The following is a 27,946-nucleotide window of genomic DNA, read 5'->3' on the forward strand; positions in this document are numbered from 1 at the left end:
TATCTGCCTGGTCCTGGAATTCAGCCCCTGACTGACTGTGCTATTCATACTGTGGATGGTGAAAACAGGGGCTAGAGTGAAGGCTTGAACGACAAAGTGATTTAGGTAGCTGCTTCTTATGGATCATTTGTGTATCAGCCCTTACAGTCCCTTAGCAATTAGCCACAGCATCCAACTGAGACCTGATAATGAAATGTTTGAGGATCTAATCTCATTACAGAGCAAACCTAAGTAGACTAATGTAAATGTCTAAGGAAGGCTTGAAACCAGTGAAAGAGGGGCTTTGTCCTTAAATTCCATGGATGCGAGGTGCAGTTGGATAGGTTTGAGAGCTACTCGGGACAGGAAGCTGCTGCATACTGCCTGCCATCACAGAACTGACTAAGGCATAGGAGCTCTGGGTAGGTGCCTCTGGACATGTCATCTACTGTCCTAGTAAGCACAGCCCTTCGTAGGGAAGGGCTGGTGGATCAGGAATGGAGACCCAATGCCAAAATAGCTTATTACCACCTGGAGCAATCTTTCATGAAGTCATGCCATGCGGACATGAGGATATAAAAAAACCATTTTGTAAAATCTACGTTTTAAATAAACCTTGAAATCCTCACCTGTTTCATCTCACGACAGCTAGTTCACTGGAAAATGTGCATAAACATAGTAAAATATCATAAAAGCAAGAATGTTAAAATAATGTTATTTACTTTTCTAACAATATTTCCTTTGTATGTCACATCATTTATACTTTTTTTAAGTGGGAATTTGCTTTCTGTGGCTGTCTTCAAATAACCCAGTGCCCCAGTGAAAGTGCAGACCTATGTTAACTATTTGTTCTTGTTTTTTAAATGGAGGTGGCATTTCAAAGGCTATGCAAATTATTACTGTGGTTAATCAAGGCTTCTTAGCCTTTGAAGAATGGACAGCAGTGTGACTCAAAGGTCAGCCCCAGCAAAAATTTAAAAGACAAGAAAGCAGAATTTACATATATATACATATATGTAGATATAGATAGATATAGATATAGATATTTAGGCCAGTAGTACTTAAACTGAGGCAATGAGAGCTGCAGTAGACATATATTGCACTTCCTCTAAAGCAGTAGGATAACAGTTAAAAACAAAATGAAACTCCAGTCAGATATGCTGAGGCAATAACAAGTGGGAGGAAATTACACTGTGTTAGGCTTATATTTGATAGATATAAAACCTGAAAACGCTGTGCTGCACCTGAGGTATGCTGTGCAGGGTAATTGAAATGAATCTTGGGCTGCCTTGAAGGACATTTAGCAGCTGTTCCTGTTTATCTTTCAGCTTCAGAATGGTATTAAAAGCATTTTTTATATTTTCCTGAGAAGATCAATTCCGGCAACTTTGTCTTTAAAATGTGCATTTTTATGTCACATGCACTAAATACAAGAAATTGGATAATGACTTCTGTGTTAAGTATTACAGACCTCCAGTATACCATGAAAGAAACTCAGGTGGTGTGGGACATTTGGCAAAATTATATCAGAAGCAATGAAAGTTTTAGGATCGTTAATGTCTCCTTACAAAAGCAATGAATCTGGTCTGCAGCTGAGGTATAAAAAGCAAAGATGAAACCAAAATAATGCAATTCCAGCCTGGAAAGATCAAAAGAGTAGTTTATGTGTCAACTAGAGACTATCTCACAATTTATCTTTATATGGCTCCTTCCAACAGAATGTTGCAAAACACTTTATAGGGATGGTTGAAAGCAAAAAGAAGGCATTAACACAAGCTTTAAAAGAAATTAAGCTGTGGTTATGTGGCTTTGTTCCTGACTGGAGTTTAGATGCCACAGATGTATTTTTTGGCTCCGTTCTACAGTTCCTGTGGGATTTTGGGTGAATCACTCTCTTTTCACATTAGTTCTTTGTCTTTTAAATTGAATTTTGCCTTCTCTTGTGATTCCCCCACCTTATGTCTCTGGTTTGTTTATGAGTGATCCAGCCTGGAAACTACCTGAAAAATGTAAATACTGTGCATGCAAGACTGAGATTCCAATCCATATGCTACACTGTAGTCATAATTACTGTAGTAAGAGACTCACGATTTTTGAGCAGTGGAGGGTGTGTCGTTGGTGAAAAGGAACATAAACATACAGCAAATTATGGAAAGGATTTAGAGGGTACTGAATGGACTTTGGATTAGGCTTCAAAACTAATTGAGAAATATACTGCTACTGAGAGTCAGTACCCAGACAGACAACAGTGAGAGACACTGAAGTGAAGGGAAAATACAAACAGTAAACTGGTGGAAGAGGAATATTAAGTATTTCATGCAAAGGCGACAACTTGGTGCTCTTCATATTGTGCAAGAGGGATGGACTACAAACAGGAGAAATGTATTAAAACTGTGGGGCTGAAGAAGTTATAGAAAATAAGAATATAAAATTTTTATGGGATTTTTCAGTCACTCTTGAAATATAAGCCAAAAGAATGGATTTGGCAGTTGTAGAAAAGGAGAAAGAACAATATTTTCCTGTGAACTTTTACACACAGTGAGAATGTTCCTCTAAATGAAAAAAAAAAAAAAGAAAAATAGGATCACTGACTGCAAATCTACAGTCAATGGGTCTGCAAATCGCAAAACCATTTACTGGAGGTGAAGTGGGATTTCCTGTCAGGAAATATTAAAACTGTACCATGTAAACTGGGAACTGATGACTGTGGGTATTTCAACAATACTCACCAGCACCTCTAAAATTCTGAGAAAACTGGCAATATTCCACATTTGTCAATCCTTCATACAGATTACAACTGCACTAAAAAGTGGTAATGCCCCTCCACTCCCTATCTCCTACTAAGATTGACAGCTGTGGAGGGAATTAATAGTGATTACGATGATAACGAAAGGGATTAATTAACTTGGAGGTGTGTTTTGGAAAACAAGGATGAAGAGAATTTGGAAAATGTATTGGCATGGATAAGGATAAAACAACTGTAGATACAGATGACTACCTTCAAGAGGCTAGGGAATTACAATTAGCATTTTTGTTAAGGTATGATTTACGATGGCTAAGGAATGTCTAGTGCGAAGGATTGCACTGCGTTTGCATGGCCAGGTTTTGGTAGTGGGGGGGCAATAGAGGTGGCTACTGTGAGAAGCTGCCAGAAGCTTCCCTCAGGTTCAAGAGATATCAAGGTCAGGGAAAGAAGGAGGGGGAGGAGGTACCCCAGGTGCTGGAGCAGAAATTCCCTTGCAGCCTGTGGTGAAAACCACAGAGAGACAGTTGTGCCCCTGCAGCCCCTGAAAGAGTGCAAGGTGTCCTGTCCCTGAGGAGGACGGAGCAGCAGAGACAACATATGATGAACTGACCGTAGTCCACATTTCCTATTCCCCTGAGAGTGAGGAGGAGGAGAAAATAGGGAGTGGAGTTGAGAAGAAGGGAAGGGTGGGGGAAAGTGTTTTAAAATTTGAGTTTATTTCTCATTGTCCTACTCTGATTTGATCAGTAATAAAATATTTTTTCCCCAGGTCAGTCAGCTTTGCCCATGATGGTAACTGCTGAGTGATGTCTCCCTCTCTTTATCTTGATCCATGAATCTTTTGTAATATTTCCTTTCCCTTACTTACATGAGAAGGGGGTGTTAGAGCAGCTTTGCTGGGCACCTGGCAAACAGCCAAGGTCAACCACAAGGGTCTTCAGGAAACACAGGACATTAGTATGTTTTGCTACTCAGTGTTGTGCTGATTACTACATAAACTGTGCCTGTCTAACAGATTTTGATCTAGGATTTCCCAAACAGTGACTTTCCTTGTTATTGTGAAGAGATGCCATTAATCAGATGAATTCCAGTGCTTTGCCAGCTTTCACAAGTCTAGCACACACCTTAGAGTACTGTCAGCAAGATGTCATACACCTTTTTAATGAAAAAAAAAAGATCCTGATGTTGCCAAAAAATGAAATCCTGAACACTTTCTTATGTAAAATTATTCTAGGAAACTATTTAATGAAGAAGTCATATTTTGAGGCAGTTTGTGGCCATGTCACCATCCAGAGTACTCCAAATAATTATTTGCCAAGCAAATTAAAGATGTGGCATCAACACACAGCACCTGTCTGACAGCGCTTCCACAGGCCATAGATGTGGATGCTCTAAAAAAAGAGTAAATTGTCATCTCTAGATTCACTCAAGTGAAGCCAAGGAAGCTGAACCAGTCTGGTCGGTTGGCTTTTTCACTGACTTTCACTGACTTCGGAACAATTTGCAAGTCCACTATCTTACCAAGTTTTCTCAACAGGTCTGGTAAATTGAACTGTCTGGCCAACTTGACCTCATTTAATAAGTTTTAAGATAACTGAATCTATAGCTACAGTAGAATCTGCTGAAGCAGAAACCTTTCCCAAGGTGTTAGTGGTGATTCTGACATAATAAACCTCAGTTCTTTCTATTTCTCTTTCACCTCTGTGATTTTTTTTCCAATTTCTGTTATTCCAAACCAAACAGCAATCTTTTTTTTTTTTTTAATTTACATCTCTTAAATTCTTCCAACAGGAATTTACTCCTATTAGGCAGTCATTTCTAAGGACTATTTTTTTCTTCTTTTAACACTAGTAAGAAAGGACAAGGTTAGTATATACTAATGAGACCCTAAGGTTAGTATATACTAATGAGATAGATACAGAGATATGACTGAAATGAGACCCAGTGTGCCACAGCTGCCTCCAAAAAAAAACCACCTTTCACTTGAACAAAACACACTGGGACAATCTGGTATCTCAATTTCCAGTTGTCTTACCACGGTTTCTATACAAAGTCTGGAGAGAACAAGTATATTCTTTGCAATGCTGAATAAAAGGAGTATTTGAAATAAGATAATAAAATCATGAGTGACGTGTCGGAGACCATTGTGACAGCTACAAGAGATTACTTATATTTGCCTCTGAAGCAATCTAAATGGACAGAAAGGAGATGAATCTATTCTAAATATATGGTCTAGCTATTGAGTTTCCCTTGCCTTCCTGTTTTGTTTTGCCGAGGTATAAAAATGATTTGGAGAAACACAAGAGTAAGCCAGTTAGTGCAAAACATTTTGCAGTTCTTGGAACTCCTGTAAAGACAGCCTGGAAAACCAGTGCTGGGTGACACTGTACATTTCATTCAACAGAATGGCCTCAGCATTGTTTTAATGGCAGCTGAAACTCAGCTGCAAGGTATCTGATATTAGTCATGGCTGACATGCTATATTTATTTAAAGAGCTTTACACTGACAGAGTTTGGAAGTAGGCTGGAGAAATCCTGGAGCTAAATTTGAATTGCAATTTCAGTTCCAAGCTTTATCCAAATATGTTTGACTCAAATCATCTAAGTCATGAAATTCTATCAAGTCCTTGTAAAACTTTGCATGTAGAGGCCATGAGGTAAAATTTTTATGTCCTTGAGTATACTGGAAAATAAACTCAGTTTTCAAAATTAGACATGTTAGTCCTCAGCAAACTAATAAAAATGCTTGTCTTCCATGTAGAAAGTAACAAGACTTTCAGCTCTACATGTAAATGCCAACTAACTGATTTCAATACACATGTCCACATACAGGATATGAGGGTATACTATAACATGGCTGGTTGAACATAACCTGAGCACTTGAAAACTCCCCATATGTCGTTACAATAATTTAAACGCAATTTTAAAAAGTCTGCTTTGGAACAGCTGGCCTACAGAAAACAGCTCATGGCAGCTGAGCTGCTCTAGTGATCCACTGCTACTGAAAGGAGTCTTTCTTCCTATAACTTTCTCTGTTTCCACCCATTTTCTTGAGCTGACTCCAGGGGACACTATCCCCAGAGATGATTAAACTTGCTGATCTGGACAGAAAAATTATTCCATTTTATTTTTTGCTGGATTAGTTGTCTGTTGGCTTGTTGAACTGAGCTCAACACTTGAGCACAAACACAGCATCTGAGTGAAGGTAAGTGGAGAAGGTTTGATGAAAGGGAAAAGGTGGAACTTCATTCATTGACAGTGGTAAGTTACCATGTTTTCAGAGGGACCTGCACTCAGTGTGATTTTTGTATGGCTTCTGGAGCATTTGCTTATGGCACTGTGGAAATTTCTAATGAAAAGAAGTATTGTGTTAAATTAATTTTAGTTAAAAAAGACAGAAGCGCAGATGAATGAAAGCATCGCGGTAACACCAGCAAGGAATTATTCTATAAAGTGGCTTGATTACTTACCTTGAAGGAGATTTCATACTGCTCTCCTCCCCATATTTCTAATCCTGGATCATAGCCTCCCAGCTCCCAAAACCATTTCCGGTTAACGGCAAATAGACCTCCAGCCATTACAGGAGACCTGAAGGACAAATAAAGCAACACAAACAATAATGAAGATATTTGGCCCATCTGTGTGTGCCCTCTGGGTGTGTTTGTAGGAATGCCTGTTTGAATTGTGAAGCTATGAAAGGCACAGATAAACATAGATGATAGTAGTGTAACCAAACAATATTTACTTTTATTAATCCAAAAAGGGGCTCTAGATGAGAAACACTCAATGTAGTAGATCTAGAGAGTGGTAGACAGTCATGCACAAATACCTTAAAAAAAAAACATCCCAACAAAACCAAGCCCTAAAACCCCCAAAAGTTCTGTTTGTTGTTAAGTAACAGAAAGAAAGGGACTCTGGAAACCTGCCAAAGTACTTAATGTGTCTCAGTAGTCCACGTGAAGTAATGTGCATTTGAAAGTGAGCATAAGTTTTCAATTCATTTCAGTCTCATATGTGCTGGCTAGAGAAAGGCAGAAAGGTGAACGAGGATGGTTGAAGAGAAGCTGTTGGGAGTTAAACATCTGCTTTCCTAAGCATTTAGAACTCCTCAAATATGTCTCACAGTGGCAATGTGACTTATAGGCAAATAATTTGCTATGCTTCCCATGTTTCTATTTATTCCGTTAATAAATATGTGGAATTTTCTTAAATTAACTCAGTCTTTATCACAGATAATATAGAAAACAAATGAGATATTTAAAGTTATTGTTAGAGAATAATGACAAAAACATATTGTAAATTTATAAGCAGGAATTTTGTTATTGGAAAACTGTGGCAAGCACATTTCTCTCTCTCTCAGGATTTTTCATAAAGGTACACAGGGAGAAATGAAAGAGAAAACAATTTCTATTTCTGCTCCTTGTTTTTCTTTTGTGAAATGTGTTTGGAGAATTGTTTATCTGGAGTGAACACTTGGTTGGATCATGGTGGATTGTTTGGGCCTGATGGCCAGTTGGATCCACCCGTGTCTGGACTCTGGAGAACAGGGTCACAAGTTGTTAGTACTTAGATATGATAGTTAGAGAAAGTAGCATGTAGTATTTAGTATCCTCTTTTATATAGCATATTAATGTATTATAGCATAATTATAATAAAGAAATCATTCAGCCTTCTGAACTAAGTCAGACATCATCATTCTTCCCATTGGGTTCGCTGACATCTACAACAGAAAACAAGCATTTTCTCTTTTCATTTTCTTTCAGTACCAAGAAGACCTCATTTCTAATGCAGTAAATACATTGACAGCTCTCAGGATTCAAATGTTGCTCTTCAGCTTACTCCTTGAAGTTGTGGTGGAAGGGGAATACAAAGGCATCTGTGCTGAACAGGAGGGAAACAACACATTTAAGAAAGTCCAACCCAACTATGCAATTCCTACAAAGCAGATCAACACTAGCCTTATGAATTTTACACCAAGAGGCGAGAAGGAACACATTCCTGCTGATGGCTGGTCAGAGAGAGAAGAAAAGACAAAGCCACGGGACACCTGGATGGCTTCCAGGCAATGTTTCCTTAGCACAGAGCCTACATGAAACTGTGCCCTGTGCCTTATAGCAGTGAAGCCCCAAGGGAAAATTGTTCCATCCTGGGGGATTTTTGTTTTGAATTACTGATGGTGGTTTGTTTGGGGCAATGGAAGCAGATGGTATCATCCTGGAAGCCTGGGGAAAATAAAAACTCCCCCCTTTGCCACTGGTTTAGGATTTGGCAGTGAACTTGGGGTTGGTCAATATTTCAGGAATCCATGCATAAATTAGGAGTTTATTGAAGAGGACATCATGTTAATGAAATATTCTGCCATATTTTCTCTGCCTTAACACTTTTTTAGATTGCTGTCTTTTATCCAAGGCAGTAGAGATGATAAAATAGCAAGCAAACAGCTGAGTGGTCTCTGCCACCATCAGGCAGCCAGTGAATCCCATACATGAAAGAAAATTATCCCCTCATTTGCATTCATGGTAATGAGAAACATTATGGATAATTTTCCTTTCACTTCTATATGGTATCTTAAAAAAAAATTAAACTACCCATTTTCATGACTCTTACAGACTAATTTAATTTTCCTTGAGAGATTACTTTTTTAAAAGCACACAGAAGCTTTGAGAAACAAAGCTTTGCAAAAAAAAAATCCAAACTGGCAAGGCTGTGCAGTGTAACATACACTGAATACTAATACTTTTTAACTTTTATTGACATTTCATATTTCAATATTGACTGTATTTCCACATATGAATAAATTAAACAGAGATTTTATTAGAAACCTTCCCCTGAGGATTCTGACTACTACAATACATTTTCAATTCCTACCAAAGTAAATCTAATTACAACATGTCCTTTTTGACTTCAGGTTTTAAATGATCAAAACATAATGTCCTTTTATAAAGAAGGACTTACAACGAGAATGCTTATAACTAAATTGCTACTGACAGAAGAAATCTAGTCCCAGAAATCACTGGGAAAATGCAGGATTTTTCTACTTCTCATAGATACAGTATCTTTCCTAAGCATTTCTCTCAGTACAGTGAATGCCTTATAAAAAAGGCAATTGCTGCAGGAAAATCAGATGGAAAATATAAAATCAGAGACTTAAAATTCCAAAATAATTGGCAAATACTTACAAATTATATTTGAATAGATAGCTTTTCCCAGCGATAAATCCTGCGTAATGAAATCCCTTGTTCTTTAGATGTGAAAGTTCAGAATATTAATTGCAAATAACAAAACTACCTAATGACTGGAACTGTAGCAAACCCATAATTTTTGCATTTCCTTAAAAAAGAAGTGAAGAAATTGAATTAAATGTTGACCCATTAATTCCTATTCCACAAGATGTTCTGACATTTGTTGTTTTGTAGGAAGAGCAATGAAGAGGAAAAGCAGGATGGTCTTTTGGTTTTCATTAGAGTGGAATTAGTAATAAGCTGTGTGAAACTGAGTGTTTGGCACAGCATGAATTCCACTTCATGCCACAAGCAGCTACTGCTGAACAGGCCTTAAATTGTGTCCAAAATATGAAGGCAAGAGTCCAGTCTTGCAATCATGGCTGATATGAAAAGTCCTTATGTATCAATAGGATCACTTACACAGACAAAAGAACTGCACTAAGCCCAAAGGAGAAGAATTAATCTGTTTAGTGGCTTCTGTATAGAAATGTCAAGTACAAAGCTGTGTTTGTAGAAGCAATTTTTTCAAGAAATGTCCTACTCAGATGCTTTAACAATCAAACTTGAGCTATTATAGCATAAAATTATGTGAGTAATTACAGCGGAAAGCTGTACAGTGCTCACGGTCAAAACATTAAAATGACAAAGGCTCCTAAAACATCAGAGAAGCTGGAAGGGTAAAGTTGCTACACTTAAAAATATTTGTTAAAATCCTTCCACCTGAGAACTACTGCACAGACTCACTGAATATACGTGAAAGAACAATATTGGAAGTAAAAGCTAGCTGACAGAAAAATGGCCCAACTGCTCAAAGACTGCTGTGCTGAGACAGAAAAAGAATTTGGTTCAGTTAGAGCATAAAACCCCACAAAACTTGCTTTGCAAAAAAATATAGACTGAGAAAAAGGCTTAATGGGAAAACATAGCTTACAAACAAAAAACTGCACTAAAAGAAGTGTAGCAGTAGCTCAAACTATAGCCAGAAAGCATTTTTATAACTGCTTGCAATTAATATACAGAGTAAGGACGGAGATAATTTCAACTATGAATTTTCAAGGTAAGAGAAAAATGACATGAACTTTAAAGGAGTGTGAAGCTACTTGCAATAGAAACAAATGTGGTATGTTGCAAACAAGCGAACTGCATAGCAGGGCTTAGAAACATTACACTGCAAGAGTGGAACTAAAGGATTTGTAAGAAGGGAAGAGAAGCTTTGACAGCCTGTGGAACAAAAATGAGGGACATGAAAATGGGAAAGCACTTGTGCTGGATGACATGCACAGTAGGTACACTGATAGGAGCCACCTGCCCGAAACAGCTGAAATTTGGCCATTATAATTGAATCCAAGGAATGGCACATATTGCACTCTGCACCTCTCTGTATAACCCACACTGATTAAAGGCTCTGTACTGAACTGCTGAACAGAGACGGATGAATGCTGGAGTGAGGAGTTCATCACATGCAGGATACATCAGACAAACTGACCTTCAGTGCCAAACCCACTGGCACATTATACAAAAGCAAGGCAAATAGCCCACAGCAGGTATCAGGACTAGGTCCTACTGACCTCGTGGCATCAGGGATGTAATGGAAAAGGAGGAAAGGGGCCATGTTGCCTCTGGCACAGCAGCAGCCCCAGAAATGACTGGTGACCTACTGAATGCAGCTTTGAGCTAGGTTTCTGCATTTTTTATAATGAATTTCAATGTCTTGTTAAGCAAGAAGCATCCCTTCACCCTAGTGTTACCACATGAAGGCACCTCAGAGGGGGAATAAATTCAGTTACCTTGTTTCACTGGTGACTACTCCAGGTTCTCTCTGCAGTGATTCCTGATACTGTATCAAAGCTTCTCTAGGCAAATAGCAGAAGCTGACTCTAATCCTAAATAAAAGTTTGAAAAAAACCTGAAAATTACGGTTTGTGTATGTGAAATGTTAATGACAGACCCGGCTACTCGGAGGAAGTGAATGCAGAAGTAAACCAAACTGAAATTAAGAGGAGTGGATCAGATGGCAAGAAAATCATGTAGGTTAAGAAAACAAATGACAAGACTAAAAATTTAGTGGTTGCTCCACCTAAAGACAGTTTCTACACTGTGCATAGTAAAAGATGTCAAAGTAGCTGAATGAATACTGACAAGTCTTCCTGAATTTCTCAAGAAGTAAAAAAAAAAAAAAAAGTGGAATACTTTATATACTTAATTCTCTAATCAAATATGATTAAAATATATCAAAATGTATTTTTAAATGCACCAACTCTTTTACATTTAATATTTCTGTAAGGCATTGTTTTATCTTTTATCCATTCTAACAACATGACCCATTTCAATGTTTATAAAATCATCAACATTCAGAAAGTAAAATCTGTCTCTGTAACATTAGCCTATGGCAGTTACTCTTTCTTTTTTAACTAAAGTGTCCCTTTTTCTGAACATCTTTTACCCTAGATAAATGTATGTAAACTACCAGTTCAAATGATTGTTGTGCTGAAACAGGTAGCAGCCAAGATGTATTAAACTTAGCTTCCAAGTATAATCACATTCAATTTTTAAACTCCACTTTTGTTTGGGAAATATTAAGATAAAAGTATACTCCATACTTCAAATCGTGAGCCAGAAAGCTGTGGGAAGTGCCAGTACACTACAAAGAAACCTCTAAAAGTACTTGACTTTCAGTTTATAGAAGTTGCCACTGTAATTTAATTACACATTCTTATTTTTCTTACCACATTGCTAAACTTCATTAAAAAAATTGTAGTGTAAAAAAGTTATAAGTCTTCATGTGGCTGATGAGGCCTTTTCTCTCATATGTAGAAAATTAATGAAAAAGAGGTGAGCTGGGTAGAGATTGAATACTCTGAAGGAAAGGCTTCCTCTTCCCATAATTACCTCTCATAATCCAAGGGAAATCTCTCTGAATTATTGTTAGAGGCGATCTACAGCACTCAAACTAAGCAGGTGGGTCAGCACAAATGAGCATCCTGAAGGTAAAAGTAAATGAACGCTTCTGGAAATGTCCTGCAGGCAACAGTGCCTAGAAGGATAAAACTGAGGAGCAAATTAACAGCTGGAAGTCATAATAAAGAGACAAATCTAATACACAAGCAGTCTCACAAGATTGAGGTCTGAGAGCTGCAAAAGCAAGAAAGCAGAGCTGAGAGCAGCCCTTCAGCTGAGCCACATTCATGTCACGAGGAGGGATGGATGGACACATGGGGTTCAACAGCAGCAAAAAATCCTGCCATCTATTAGTAGGAAGTAAGAACTGCTGGAGAAAACAAAAACAACCTGTAAACACAATTTGAAACAACTCTGTCAGATTAACACCTTTTCATATTGATGGGTATTATCTGCATTCATGGTTGTCCCTTGAAAATATAATCTTTGAAAATTAACAGTGAAATAAAGATAGATTGGAGGTAAAATAGTATCAAGTGTCCCTAAAATAGGAACTTTAGGTTTCCTGGCTTTTGCTGAGCTTTGATTTGAGTCTATGTTTCTGTGAATAACAACAGTTCATTAAATCCCATCACTATCTTTGAGAAAATTCTCTCAGAACATATGGGGGCAGTATCTGACCAGAATTGCTATCCAATGTTTTCTTCACCTCTTTAGACAGAAAGATATAAACCAGAAAATTATCTTCCAAGGCTTACTTTTGCTTTATTGATTTAATTAAGCCCAGTATAGCATCATAAGCAAAGTTTATACTCAAGGAGAAATTTTGAATTTCATTAAAGAAAATAAATGATTCCTTTTGAAACATAACCACTGGCCTGAAAATAGGTTCTTATTTTCAAAATAGTCCTTTAATTCAGACTTTTTCGTCCCAAGGCAGATTCCTAGATTACAAATCCAATCAGTTAGGAGTCTGCTGTTAAAAGTTAAAGATGATTTTGACTAAGTTATTTGGATTACTATAGCCCTGTGTTTTTTAGAACTCGAAAACATTATATACTTATTGCAGATTAAAGTAGATTTAAAGACACGACAGCCCACCCAAAATAGGTTTGTACATAAGGTGTACACCCAGCAGCTTGGGTGGTTTTAGGAATGATAAGTAAGGAAAAGAAGCCCTTCTGATAAATACACTACGTGCTACTGTATAGCACCACGTGCAAATTTGTAGCAGTTGGGGACTTTGGAAAAAGACCGACAAGGCAGCTGAATTACAATCACCACCATAAACTCCACACAAAAGAGAAGCCTTTGCTTGTTTTGGATGTCCTGCAGTATTTCAGGCTCTGGCTCTGTTTGTGCAACACCAAATTGATTCAGGTGGGCAAATGAGTAGGGTTAGTATTAAAGCACTGCAAGGAAATTGCACCTGGAGTTTCAGTGGTTTTTCTTTTCTGTTCCTGCTACTGTTCACACGCCAGATCAGACTGAATAGTTAGTGAAGGTCATTTCCAGAACATTTCTGAGTTGCAAAGATTTTGAATAAGTGGAAGTATAACAATAACCTTCTTCTGATTTTTTTTAGCAAAGGCTCTAAAAATACTGCTGCCTAGCATTCTGATGGAATTGGCTTTTCTTCAGGGTCCCACAGACTGCCCCTGGTGACTCTGACTCAAACAGACAGAGTTCTCACACTAGGCTAACCAGATGAGACACACAGTTAATGATATGGTTGTGATCTGCCATGGAGCTGAGGATGTGGATGAATGTTATTCCTTTGATCAGTTCTTCCATAGTACTATCAGTAAGTGCCCCCACTCCACCCTTATGCATAAACACTGCTTCAAACACAAGCAGGGAAGTGGGGACAAAAGTTAATTTTAATATTTCATTTATGTCTGTCTTTGGGGATTAATGCTGAAAGAAGGCTGAAAAGATTCCATGCTGACAGGGAGGAAGGCTGGAGCTTGTGTAGCTGTGCCATTGCTACAAAAAGTGGCTCATCTATTTGCTAGTGGTCAAAGATTTCATGAATGTTAAGTTTTAAGAAAGCAAAAAAAAAAAAAAAATTATGCCTGAAGAGGCTAATATGCAGCCAAAGGTATTCTGGGATCCTGGAAATGTTCTCTTAGATGCATCAATGCCATTTATTAAAGCTCTATAATTTGCTATATTACCCTATTATGGAGAGTAATGAGGAGCCAGGCATTAGATTTGTCCCAGTCTGCACCAGAGGCACAAGAGTATTTTTTTGTAGAAACTGTGAAGCACTGAAAGCAGTTTTTCAAGTGTAGAACTGACAGAAAAAACACTGGAAAGTACTTCTCAATGGAGCACGAAGGAGCTGAAAACTGATGAGGTTGAGTACTTGATTATCCCATGAGAGCATCTACTTTTAATTTGATGTTGTAAAGATGGACAGGCTGAGGAAAACCAGAAAAATGAACCTGCCTGGTTTATTATCAATTGCAGCGAAATTAAGCTAAGTATGTGAACTCTGCACCTCACTTTGAAGGCAAATACAGATAATCAGTTTGCCATGGAGCTCTGCTAATTTACACAGGCCATAGTGGAAACTGTTGAGTAAATCATACTGATCTCAGAGCTGGGAACGAGAGTCCCTACACAGTGCAAGTGACACAACCAACCTCCTTCACCCAAGGAGGTTGCACACTAAAATCCTCTTCTAGCTGTATAGGATGGATTTCTAAGAACAGCTAGCACCTTTGGGAGTAATTCAAAAGCAGGATAATGGGAGATGATATGGGCTCAGGCTGGACTGGGTACATTGCTGGCTTTTAGGTGACTCACCAACAGAGACTGCAGCTGCCTTGCAAGCTTTTTCCCTCCTGCATCTGGAAGCTCACATGGCCCAGATACTCTTGTGCCAGCCTGCCATGTAACAGCACACAGATCAAGAGGGGTCACCCTAACCTGTAGATATCTATAAGGAAAATACTGCAAGAAAAAGATGAGAACTGAAAAAAAAACCCCATATGTAACTGCATTAACTCAAACCCCAAGACTTCTGTCTCCAGAAAACTTGCTTTCAGAAAAAATTATTATTTTGTATTTATGTAGACTAATAATATATGAAAAAAAAAAAAGTGTTATGGTTATTTTAAGAAACAGCCCAAGATTTGGAGAAATTGATTGGGCAATCATGCCCAAATAATTTTTAAAAATGCACTAGAGATAGTCCTATCACTTCAAAATTACATTAGACAGCACAAAAAAAAGGTGTATCAAATCCTGTACTAGCAGGAAGGTAAGCTGAACAGTAATAAGAACTCTTGTAAATGGTGAGAAGATCACAGAATCTTCTGGGTTGAAAGGGATCCATAAGTAAATGGCCTGTACAGGGATCAAACCCACAACCTTGGCATTATTAGGAATGTGCTCTAACCAACCAAGCTAATCTAACCTAGACAGGCTTTATTGTTAAGAGGTTACAAAAGAACCACCTGCAAATCCATCAAAAACCAACACAAAAATCACAACAGAAAAAGCAAATCCTTAATCACAAACAATCAGAAAAATCTTTGTAAGAAATGGCAGCTACTGACACCACTGGAACTGTAATTTCACTTGATCTCCATCATTGGCCATGTTCACCATCTCAAACAAATGGGGTCAATATCATCCAGATAATTACTGACAGATAGTCTCATTAAGTAGATGGTATTCATAGGAAGAATTGGTAATACTGTTATCATTTTACAGACTACACAAAGAAGAGAAGAAAGCCCATAGAAAGTGTAGAGAAGAACAGTAATTAGGTCAGTCTGACATTTGGTGTCCCACATTTGGGAAAATATTTTCCTAAAACCTTCAGCTGTAAAACAACACATAACCTAACTTAATACACACAGTAAATTGTTGGCTGTCATTACCAGCAGTAAGTCTGGAGAGTTATGGCTGTAAAGCAGCTGCTGTAACATTCAGCCATGTTCTGCTGACAAGAAAAAAAAAAAAAACTAATGAAAGATTTAAAGGAAGAATGTTATGCATGAACCTTCTTCGACATGCAATTAAAATACAAATTGCAAAACACAAATAAGTACATTATGAAACACAGAACTGCAGGTCAAAGACTGAAATCATTAGCATTGACAGAGTTGCATTTAAAGCTTTAATTCTGAAGCTGTATATAGGATGCTATTCTTCTAAATGCTACACTTATAAATGAAGATAAAATGAAACAGAACACTACGAATATTTTGTCCTCATAACTATACTTAAAAGCAGAACCACGATTGCACCATAATTACACAGGATGTTATTCCATTAACAATTAATATTAGGAGCAAGTGGGAAAGCAAATAAGCCAAAGGGAAAAAATCTTCTTTTGAGTATTGCTGAAAGAACTCCACTCATAACTTAGTTTTTTTATTAGTGATGAGGCTTAATCTCTCCATAGAGGCAGAAGAGTGATATGGTCACAACTAAATGGTGTTTTGGGCTTAGGTGAAGTGGATTCCTGACAATATCTTTCAATCACTTGCAGGCGCAACTATTCCTGGAGGCCAAAATCTGCTCTACCTGGAAGTTACAATTTCTTGACAAAGAATAATAGCAAGAAAGAAAGACTAAGTACATTTTCTGAGAAGAAGAATGAGCTTCACAGAGGTCAGCATTTTGTCTTCATTGCTTCTCTTTCCAGAGCAGGGAGAACAGATTCAAGCAAATCTAACACAGCATGCTCTGCATTAGCAGTTTTCTTCCTCATACATCACCTTGTCTGTACCAATACCCTTTAGATACCTTGCCATTAATCTAGGAGTGGTTTATACACCTGTGTTTTCCAATGAGAAAACTCAGCATACTCCAAATCCCCATGCAGAAGCAACAAACAAAGCAACCTTCCTCTTCCTGCATCACAGGGGAGGTATTCACCTTGAGACTTGATTTCACTTGCTGGGAGATATGATACATCAGAGAGAAATGGATGCAAGAGATGCAACACAAGATGCAAGAGGTGGGGTTTTCAAAATTTTTAAAGACACACCCTGTCTGCTATAGGGCACAGACTCTAATTACAGACAGGTGCCATATGAAGTGATGACTAAGACAAAAATTAGGAGACAGTGAAAAAAGTCTTCCTATTTTTGTTTCAGTAAATTGAACAAATCTGAAATTTCACAGTAGATGTGAGCACAAAATCCATGCATATATTTCTGGTAGTCCTTCAAGATCATCACATTATTTGCTGTGCACTAATAATAAAGACGGCTGCCAGGCAAAACTCCAAATGAATAATGTCATTCTCCACAAACTCCCATTGCCATGAGCAATGGTGTCCACATGATGAACACCACACAACCGAGCCAATATTCCTTCACCTCTCTGTGGAATAATGACGTTCACTCCACTGTCATGATCCATTCAGAGCATGTGTGTATGTATTTCATTATCAAGACAAAAGCCAACAGCCAAGTATGCAGCAAGAAATATATATCATATTCTTGACAAATAACGTATGTAATAAAAAATTCCTGTTCCAGAGAAAGGAATATAATCAAGAACATTTTTTTCCTCGCACGAAAGACTTTGAGTTCAGTTTTCCAGCTACAGTTCTACTGATGAAGCACAGCTAATTTGTACTCTACGTGGAGACTAATGTAAGATCTTCTAAATATATTTTCTAATAAGAAGTCAGCATATGATCTACTGCAGAAAGCAGTAAAACATAGAAATAATCCATTTTCAGGAAGTGCATGGTTTGCCTGCTGATGTAAATAATCCTTTGAAATTTCTATTTGAAATATCTATTCTTGCAAAAAAGATGTTTGTTTAGAAACTGATACATGAGAAGGGCTTTCCTCAGTCACTAAACCACTCTAGCTGAGCCTTTATACTGACCTAAAATAGTGAATAAAACGTTTTTTTTTAGGGCTATTATATAGGAGGCTACATTTAAAATAATTATTTAAAATATTATTTCACACATGCCCCAAATTCTAACTTTGAATATATTGTTTGCATTTTTCTTTAAATTGCTTTACAGTATTATAAATCTTAAAATAAAATGTTTTTAAGTTAAACATTCCATTATTGTAAGCCTTGCAAACTGACTTTATCACAAAAGATTTCATTACTATGTTTCCCTCTTAGGAAACAAATACATAAATGAAGTACGTCACTGAATTAAAAATACTCCTCCCTCCATCTCAGTTACTAAATTAAGTCCATTGTCTGAGCTGGAGAGTTCAGCAAATCACTAAGCCCTTTTCTTTGTGGAAAAGCAATTTTCATAGGAAAAAATTTAACTGTACACAAGTAAACCACCACTGCCACTGAAGTTTTATACAATCCTCTGTAAAATATTAAGGGCTGATGAACTTCAGCCTGTTGGGGTTCGTGTTTATTTCATTAAGTTATTGTTACATGGTTCATTCTGTTATCCCCCCCATGTTTTCCCCAAGTTGTTTTTTTCCCTAAATTGTACCCTCCCTTAAAGCTGTCTCTCAAACTATTCCCCTCCCTTTGTTCTAATCCCTTCCCTGCCTATCAAGGCAACCCTACCCCTCTTTCCCTGCCTGTCAAGGTGACCCTGCCCCTTTTTCCCGAATGATCCATACAACACTCACCCCCTGGACCAATCCCTGATTGAAACACCCACTTGGAAATCCCCTACTCTACAATGCCCCATTATCCCCTATGACCTTTCCCCTCTCCTCCCCCTATCCTGATTGGTCCCACAGTGTTGATGTAATCCCTTGCTCCACCCTTGAAGTGCCCCTATTTGTTAATTTTCTGTATCCACGCCCTGGTTTGTAGTTGTATTTAACCCCTTGCGCTGAGGTAATGGGGCTCTTCTGTCTTATCCCTTCACTTGGAATAAACTTTCCCTGTGGAACCTCAAGACAAAGAGCCTCCGCCTTCCTTCTTCACCCGGTCCCTGCCGTGGCTGTAACAGCATGTACTGTAGAGCTTGCAGCTCTTCTGGTTCAGCTGGGCAAACCCCAGTCCCCCACTGTTCCCCACTCCTGTCAAGGCTACTGGGGTGTACAGATCTAGCCTGAGTTCCGGTGGGCTACTAGATCAGCCAAAGTTTTCTCCTTGGTCATGTCACAGATTGCCTAGTGCAAGTATCAGTAAATAAACAAAGGGGGAAACAACTGTGAAAAACCTGCCCCAGTATCCATTGAAACAACTCAGCACTATACTGTTTTTAATTACTTTTTCTGTATCGGAAAGATACAATGTCCTCCCTTTCTCAGTCCTCTCTGTTCTGAAGCTCATCTGGAGTCTCCAAATGACCATTTCATGGTTCCCAGGTTTGGTGGTCAAATCTGAACATGGCAATGTATCCGTGACAGATACGCAGACTGGAATACCTACCTGCAACTTTTATGGATGTTAACACATCACATGATGAAAATGGAACTTCATTTGCAATATAACACCTTCATCCTTTCCTGTTGCAGTGCTGACTAACTATTTGTGTTCATGCTTTAAATTTTTTCTCAGCTGTGGCACTCTTTGCTTTTTTGTGCTGAATTTCATGTTATTTCCTTTTAATTATTTCTTCCATTTGCCAGGACCAAACAATGCTGCATTTTGACTGTCTCCTTAAAGATTTGTAAGCCCCTGCCAATGCCAGCTTACTTGGGTTTTAAATATTTATTGTTCAGATAATTAATGAAGACACTCAACTAGGATGTGTGGTTCTTTAGGGCCATTTCCCTCAGGAACCTGTATCAATATTTGAGGCAATCTCACAGTTTAAGATCAAACCATTCAGAGCTGCTCTTTGACAGCAACTTCTTCTCAACCTGTCATGGTCATTTGATGAAAAATAAATATGATAAAGGTGTATCCACACTGTACCAGCTTTAGGAGAAAGCAATACTGGCAACACCAAAAGCCTTGGAATGGAGGTCACAATCACTGCCTCTCTTTTCTTTTAAATAGCCACGCTACGTTCCTAATACTGCTTAAGATATCTAATGTCTTGCTGCTCCCAAAGGGAGAGAACTCCCTGCTCACTCCTCTAATCCTCCCTGCTATAGCCTGCAGGTGTGTGTTATCCCCACGGAACAACAGCTGTATCTTCCTCAAACTGCTGAATTCACTCAAGCACTAGAAAACAAGACAATTTTCCTGAGTGTAGTGGCTTTTCTTGAGTTTACATGGCTCCTGGAGGTGGGTATTGTAAAGCTTGGGAGGCAGCACCAAGCCACCAGTGTGACAGACTGTCCCACAGCAGGGGTATCCTCTCTCCAACCTGGTGGCAGGGAGCTCATTTTATCCCTGTGTTTCATGGCACCACATCCCCCATCAAAGAAGGAAATTAGAGTTCTGTGACAGGGTCACTTCCTGGCAAGCCCATATTAATATTTTTTATTATATTTTAGATAAAGTACATTATTTAGTATTTTTTACAAATTTTTGATTCATGATCAAAGAGAGCCTTATTTACTTCTTTATGATTACAAAATCACTGAATCATCAAGGTTAGAAGAGCCCTTCAAGGTCACCTAGTCTAACCATCAACCCAATGCCACCATAACCAGTCCTGAATTAGGTGGTTTAAATACGGATTAAGTATTCTATAGTATTTACTATAGAATACTTAATCATCCTTTTCTTTTCCCTTCTTCCCTCATCCAGAGTGAGTCAATAAACCTGTCTCTTGCCTGTCCCAAAACTTCTTAGCAAGCCTATATAACCTTGCACAGCACACAAATCCTCCTCCTTACACTAGATCAGATTTACAAATCACCGGGGTAATCCCTGCATCTGCTGTACCCAGTAGAGAGCTCCTGAGAGTACGCTGAATTTTAGGCTGCTTCTGAGGCCCAGAAGAATATGCCCACCTTTTCCCAGTCACACCGTACCCAGTAGTATCATTGGCACCTGCAATGATGCCCCAGATCTGCAGGTTTCTGGGTGCTTGAAATCAGAGTCACACAGTCACCCCAGTTCTGGAAGAATCTGGGGAAGCCATAGAGAGCACAACCTTCATCTCAAACAACTTTTCCCTGGCTCACCTCCTCTGCTTGTTGTTGGCACTATCAGAGTGTGTTAACCCTACCTTCAGGGCAGGAAAGTGTGTCTGCAAGGTGCACTCAGATTGATGACACTCAGGATTTCGTTTGGAGAGCACCAGCTGGGGTGTGCCTGGAGCCAACTCTGACATCACTCCTGCAGGTAATTAATATGGATGGCTGGCTAATTTGGCTTTAAGTCTGTCCTCCACGATGTTTTACTCAGGCATCAAGCTTACTTCTGAGAATCATAAAATATAAGAACTCTAAAAAACCATTTGACTTTATGCCAGCATTTCTGATTATTCTCATTTATTTGCAATAGCACTGACATTTACATTCAGAAATCTCAAATTCGAAACACTTTCATTGTTTAAATCAGCTTATTTCTTAGGCTTCTAAAATATTTGCATGCACTTTTCTCTGAGCATCTTTTCCACTTAAAATTATTTCATTAATAACATTTTGAAATTTATCTTCATGGATCAGAAGTTCCATATTTGAACTGGTTTTGTTGTGACTGAGTCACCTGGTAAGATACTGCTCTTTCTCCTTGCTTCAGTGTAAATATCCTGTTGGCCATTTGCTTTCCTATAAGGCTTGTAAATGGACAGCTGAAATGTATTTTCCACCTGTTTTAAAGATCATAAAACTCTGTATCCATCAGCTGAAGACCAAGAAAGAAAAGAGATTCTAGTTGCCATTAAATATTGGTGACATTTATTTTTGTGTTATGTACTTAAATTTATACACATGACAACTATATGTCCAAAAATATTTTAGAAAATGCTTGATATTTAAAAATTATTTCTGTCAAAGAGTGAATTAACTAGTTAATTTTAATTAAATAAGTTATAAAGAAAGCTAACAGCTGGAGAAAATGGAAGAAGAAGGTCTAAGACATGGTAGCAAAATTTGGACTCAACATTGTCCTGTGTGAATACTCCTGTTATGCTCTATGGTAAGTCACTTGTTCTGTGCTTCATGTATAAAATTCAGTATTAATATCTTTCTGCTTTAGTAGGATGCTTTCATAACACTCAAACTTGTGATGCAAATAAAAGCTTTTAAGAAAGACCCTCTTTAAAAGCTTGTGAAAGTTCAAAGAAACAAGAAGTAATTTCTTTTAATTAAGTGCACATAGAATTAAAAAAAATATTTTCTCACTTCATTTCTTAAAATTTTGTTTTGATCCCAAGGTGTGTACATTGTTATTTCAGACACTTTCAAGGCTTCATTTTAGCCAGCAGCCACCTGACACAAAGGTCTGTCTTCCAAAGGAAAAACCAAAGTGGGTCACTTGGCACTGACCAAGGACCAGCAGGAAAGCCTCTTCATGGCAAAGACAGAGGTTATGTATTCTGCCCACCTCATAGTAACTTTTGCCATGGATTAGAGAGTCCTAATCATTCTCAAGAAAGACAGTGCTCTTCAAACTAAAGCAGCCTATTTTTATTGAAGGGAAACCAAATGGGAATACTCTGGATGACCATGAGAAAAACATTAAAGTACCTAGACACTTAATCAAAAATGTACCAAGCTCTCAATCTTGAAACATCATTCATTTTTTAGCAAAACATAACTCCAGCAGTAAGAGTAGTAGATCAAACACTAGCCAAATATTCTCATTAGTACCTTGGTAAAAACAAAATTAATTTCAATTTCCAAAAAAGGTAAGGAATGGAAAAAGAACAACCAAAGTATTTAACACATGGAGAAAGGGACTGTCCTTCTGTTCCTCTTAAAAATGAGGTAGATGTAGGATAGGTCATATATCAGCATTAGTTTGTGTCTGTCTGTTTTTGTATGTCTTGGAAGATGTAACTTTTGCCCTGTTTCATACCATAGGAGTTTTGGTATTATTTTGACTGAGGCTAGGGTATCTTTTCCAGAGTTTTCCAGCCCTGGCTTACAGGCTCCTGTGAACTATAGCTGGTATTTTAAACTGCTATTCAAGTACTCACAAAACAATGAATATATAACTGGGACATTTATTATTTCCTCTTTTTACCCATTGCTTAGCTAATTATGCTCCAGAGACACTCTCTGGCTAAGCAGCAGCAATGCTGAATAATTCAGAAATAAGGAATACCAATGTGCAGAAAGGAAAGCTGTCATGAAAATCCCCAAGGATCTCTTTTAGCTAACACATCTGACAGCATGTCAGTGACCAGCCCTGCCTCTGGCACAGTGGTGAGCCTCTACTGCTCCAGCTATTGTTTTCATCTACAGATTTTCTGTGTCCCAACAAGAGACTCTCCAAAACACTGCATTCTTCAGACTGAATTACCTAACTTTGAAAAATGGATTATGGACCCTTAAGTTTACTTTTCCCATTACTATTGTATCTCTGTAAGGATGTGTATGGTGTTAACATTACTCTTACGGGGACAAAACCCAGAGAGAGACAGAAGGGCTCAGAAAGGCAGAATTGTCCAACGTAATTATTAACAGACACTGACTTACAGCTAACACTGTAACTAAATGTCAAGGTGCATTTTGAATATCAAAATGCTAGTCCTCCCTGTCAGACTCTCTTGCTAAATCTTCTTACTAAAATCTTGCTCACCAGTAGCATATGCTCATCTGTGGGTTTCAGAAATTTCAGAATTATCAACTGCTATAGTTCTTCCCTTAAAATGTAGGGGTTTTTTGCTATTACATATGCAAATCACAAAACAAAAATTAAATTCCCGAAAGAAAATGAGTGCATTTACATCAGCTTTTTAATAAAAGAGGATCTCTGTTAAGGTAAGGTGATGACACCAAGGAGTTCAAAATAAGTTTTAACTAAGATTCACATGGACTACCTCTTCCCTCTGACAAACTGTAGTTTAAATGTAGAGATGTTAAGTGTTAGTTATATTGGGATAGACCAAATAACTCAAAACACTCCTTTTCCCAACATATAGGATCTATCCAAAATACTTTTGACATCTGCCTCTAGCTTTACAATAACTATTCCTAGTGCTATGCTACTAGTATCAATGATGTTGCAAATAAGAAAGGAAGCTAAAAAGCTATGTTAATTTCAGGCGTCATTAGAAATAGAAGTGAAAAAAAAGGACAGTGCTTATTGAATGAAAATGGATTCAAGTATTGGAAAAGTGACATCAAATTTCTCAGGTAATCTTTCAAGTACATCTCATCTTGCTGCTCTTCCATCCAACTTGAGTCCATTACTTCATCAGAGCCATGACTGGATCAACTGAACATTTGCAAGATAGCTGCCTGACGTATCTGAGATATGCAAGGTTGGATTGCCCAGGAGTGGAAGAAACAAAAAACAGAACAAGCTCTGGGAAGAGCGAACACAACTTTAAGATCTATTAGTGAAGATCCTTCCAGCAGATATAGCTCAGGTGCTGAGGATTGAATGCAGTATGATGCATACAAATCTGGCCTGCACTTTTCAAAATGGAGATGTGAAAATAAACTTAGAGCTGTGCCAGAACCACCAGAGGAATATGGAACTTGTCTTTTATGAAAAGAGGCTGCAAAAGGCCAAGGAAGTAAAGACTGAAATAGGGTGTGAGCTTTCTTTAGTAACAGACCAGGAATCATCTGACAGATCAAATATTTTTAAACAGCCTGACTGCTTAGGTATGTTCAATTAATTTCCAGAATGACCAGTATTTTCAGAGAACTGAGGCATCATGTCTGCTGCTGTCAAGTTGCAGGAAGCCCTTTAGTCCTGCTGGTGTTCCTGCTTTATGGGTTGAACTCCACATCTTTCTGCTTTCACCCCTTCTTTTGGGGTATTTTTTCATTTTTTATGTCTGGAATGTCATGCAGAAACATAGAGAAACTCACAAATTCATTTAAGTTTCATAATTAATTCTTCCATTTTAGTTAAATAAAAGCATTCAAAAGTCAGCTATCTTGAGAACTACAGAGAATGTCTCAAGGTTTCTGCTGGTGCCTATTGTTTACAGATACAAAGCAAAGTGCTTTTCAATTTTCTTTCAGTTATCTTCCTCATTTTTGGAATATTTCTGTTCCAGCTGGGTAATAGCTACTTTTACATTCAGGGCATGCTCCTATTTTGAATTATTATTGTAAGCATTTGAAGAAATTGCTCAGAGGAAAAAAAAAACAATTGAAAAGAAACCTAAATCATTTAGCATCTAAATTCTAGCACTGCTGAACAGGAACTTCTGCAGAAAAAGATATTTAATTCTAAGTGGCTCATATGACTTTTTTGTAGATGCACCTGATGTGGTATCTAGATCTAAACTGACCTCCACAAAATTCATGGGGTGTGTGTGAATTACTTTTACTCAGCCCAAGCAGCAGATTTCTAGTTTCACCATGCACAGTACTTTATTTATTCTTTATATGACTACTAGGCAGATTGTGTACTTAAGGTTCCTCACAATAGTTAAGATTTTACCAACGTATTTTTAGTAGGAAGCTTTCTGAACCCAGAAACTTGCTAATTTATCAGAAATTAAGAAATGTCAGTCAAAAGGTTTTAAAGTGGTGGTAGACAGGACATGACATTAGCTTTCAAAGGTGAATGCCTCATCATAAAGAATGAGAAAGCAAAATCTTTGGAGAAAACTAAGGTATGAAAGAACACCCTGTGCTCTAATTTTGTGTCTGTTTAATGTTCTCACCGTCTCCTTCCGGAAATGAGGGTGAAGTTGTAGCATCTCAAAGACAAGAAAAGAACAGGCAGAGCCCACCTGAGGGTGCGAGGAGATGTCCTGACTTGTGAGGAAAATGAGTAGGGTCAGCTGGGATTTAGAAATATTTTGTAATCAGGGTCAAAGGCTACAGGCAAAATAAGTTCCAGGATTGCATTTGTGCCTTTTACAACTGTTATCACAGTAGAGAGTCATTGTTATCTATGATCATCAGCTTCTACAAGTAGCTGTTCTCTTCCTCTACTGCTACTAATGGGTGACACTGTTCTGAAAGAAATTCTCACTGTCAGTCCACCTTGACTTTGAACTATTTGTTACCAAATTTCAGCTTGTTCTTTTTGCTATATTCTAAACCGACATTATGATATTTTTTTCCTTTGCCTTTTTTCTTCCGTCTGGATGCAGCAGTAATAATGATAATCACCCGATGGGTCATCAGAGTGCTCTGCTACAAGACAATTTTCTGGTTTTAAAAATTATTTCTCTACTGCTATAATTCTTTTTATGCTATTAATCTTTATTGAGTTATACAGAAATAACTTTGTATAGGTGTATAGTGTAGTTGGATATTGGATGTACTCATGCATTCCCATGGAAAGATAGATAGATAGATAGATAGATAGATAGATAGATAGATAGACAGACAGACAAACAGATAGACTGAATTTTTTTCCTGATTTAAAAATTCTGTCATATTTTCATTATTAAGACCGAAGCTAATATGCATGGGTCAATGAGTTTGAAATCAGTGGTTTCATTATCTAGTTCCTATATTATAGGTGGCCAAGCAACTTTGAACAAACCTCACCTGAAAATTGTGTCTATAAATGAGTAAGAAAAGCTTTTACAGGCAAAAACACTATGTCAATTTCATTTAAACTAGTATTTTAAAGGGACTTTGTCGTATCAGCCAGTAGGTGGAGATGTAAGTCCAGTAAAAGCAGAAAACAACTATTTGGCAGTCCTTGATACAATTGAAGGTTTGTATAATACAACTTAACCGAGGTTAGATTTCTTAATAAGTATTAGATGAGACAGATGAAATCTGTCTGCAGTTAAAGCCCATCTATCAGTCCTCCTTGTCTTACAGCGTAGGGCCAGATGTGCCTGCAGAGCTTAGGAAACTTTTATTTCCAACAAAGTATTAATGAAAGTAATAAGGCAAAAATAATTTTTAATACACAAATATGTAAATTGCAGTATTTTTATGAACTTGATCAGTATCCTGCTATACCACATTAAAGAAACATGGCAGTATAAAAATATATCTCAGGCATTCCAATACTCACATTTTGATAAGTTTTGAGTGCCTACAGAAATTATGAGCATATTATTAATTTCTGGTACATATTCAAATGTTTTTAAAGTATTACCACTTCCATTAAGACAGTCATGATACTCTGTCTTGGCATTAAAAATTTATTAATCTATTAAGTTACCATTATAGGAAGTCATACTGGTAATTGGTTGCAATAGTAATAATACCTTGTGATTTACAAAAAAACATAATCACATCTCTTAACATCACTCTTCTATAGAATAATAATATCCCTATATAGCAGAAATGGAAATGTAAGCAAATGTAGTAAGGTAAGTGTAAAAATTAATGCAATGTAGTTTATATTCAACATTTATAATAATTCCTTTATTTTTGTTATGTTGTTTGGTTTAAGGTCAAATGAAAACACCCCTGGAAATAACAGGACCCATATGATTAAGCCGTATCGACTAATTACACATATATGACTGACAAAGGACTGTTTGTCTTCCCTGAATGCCCTTTGAACAAGTCAGGAACAAAGACTGTGCTTTGAACAGTTTTGCTGTTTAAACTGTCATTCTGTCAAAAAAAAAAAAAAAAAATCACTAAATGACAGGCTAGGCATTAAAATCAACTGCAAAACAAAGAGCTGGGGACTTAAAACATTTCCTGTGGACTGAGAGCTTAGGGTTTGTTCTCCTTCAGGGTTCTCTGGGAGTCTCTTCAAAACCATTGCCCTGTGCTCCCCAGGCAGTGGTCTGAAAACACTCCTCCGAACTACTTTCTTCCCTGCTGTTTACCTTTTCCCTGGGTATTATGAGAGGTCCTTTGCATGTTTGCAGTGCTTTGAAAAGGAAAATTATTATGACTGTTCTCCCACTGTGCTCTTCCTGACTTATCACCATCTCTCCACTCCCAGTTCACTGCATGTCCACACGTCATTTGCACTCGTGGGAAAACAGAGTGGTTATTTGCCCTAGCACGAAAAAGCCAGGGAACTTCTGCAGCATCAGCTAAACTTTCTGCTGGAGAAAAAGGAGAGTGGAGGTCATGGGATCTCCTCTCCCCTTGCAGGCATCTCATTCTCTGTAGGGGGCAAATGGACTTCTGTAATTTCATGCCTACAGTGCCTCTCCAGCACTGAAAATAACACTGATACACCATCTTAAAAACAGAAAACATCACAGGGGTTGATT

At 37.8% G+C, this 27,946-nt stretch overlaps 1 protein-coding gene across 1 annotated transcript in view; it reads right to left on the reverse strand.

The window, feature by feature from the left end:
* The window catches only part of GALNTL6 (polypeptide N-acetylgalactosaminyltransferase like 6), a 433,114-nt gene that overhangs the window by 34,199 nt on the left and 370,969 nt on the right, over window positions 1-27,946 (reverse strand). The window contains exon 7 of the mRNA XM_053941431.1: window positions 6,196-6,313. Coding sequence (XP_053797406.1) covers window positions 6,196-6,313 — 118 coding nt within the window. The remainder of the gene's footprint in view (window positions 1-6,195; window positions 6,314-27,946) is intronic.

Source organism: Vidua chalybeata, chromosome 4 (assembly GCF_026979565.1).
Source record: "Vidua chalybeata isolate OUT-0048 chromosome 4, bVidCha1 merged haplotype, whole genome shotgun sequence".
In the NCBI taxonomy this organism is placed as follows: domain Eukaryota; kingdom Metazoa; phylum Chordata; class Aves; order Passeriformes; family Viduidae; genus Vidua; species Vidua chalybeata.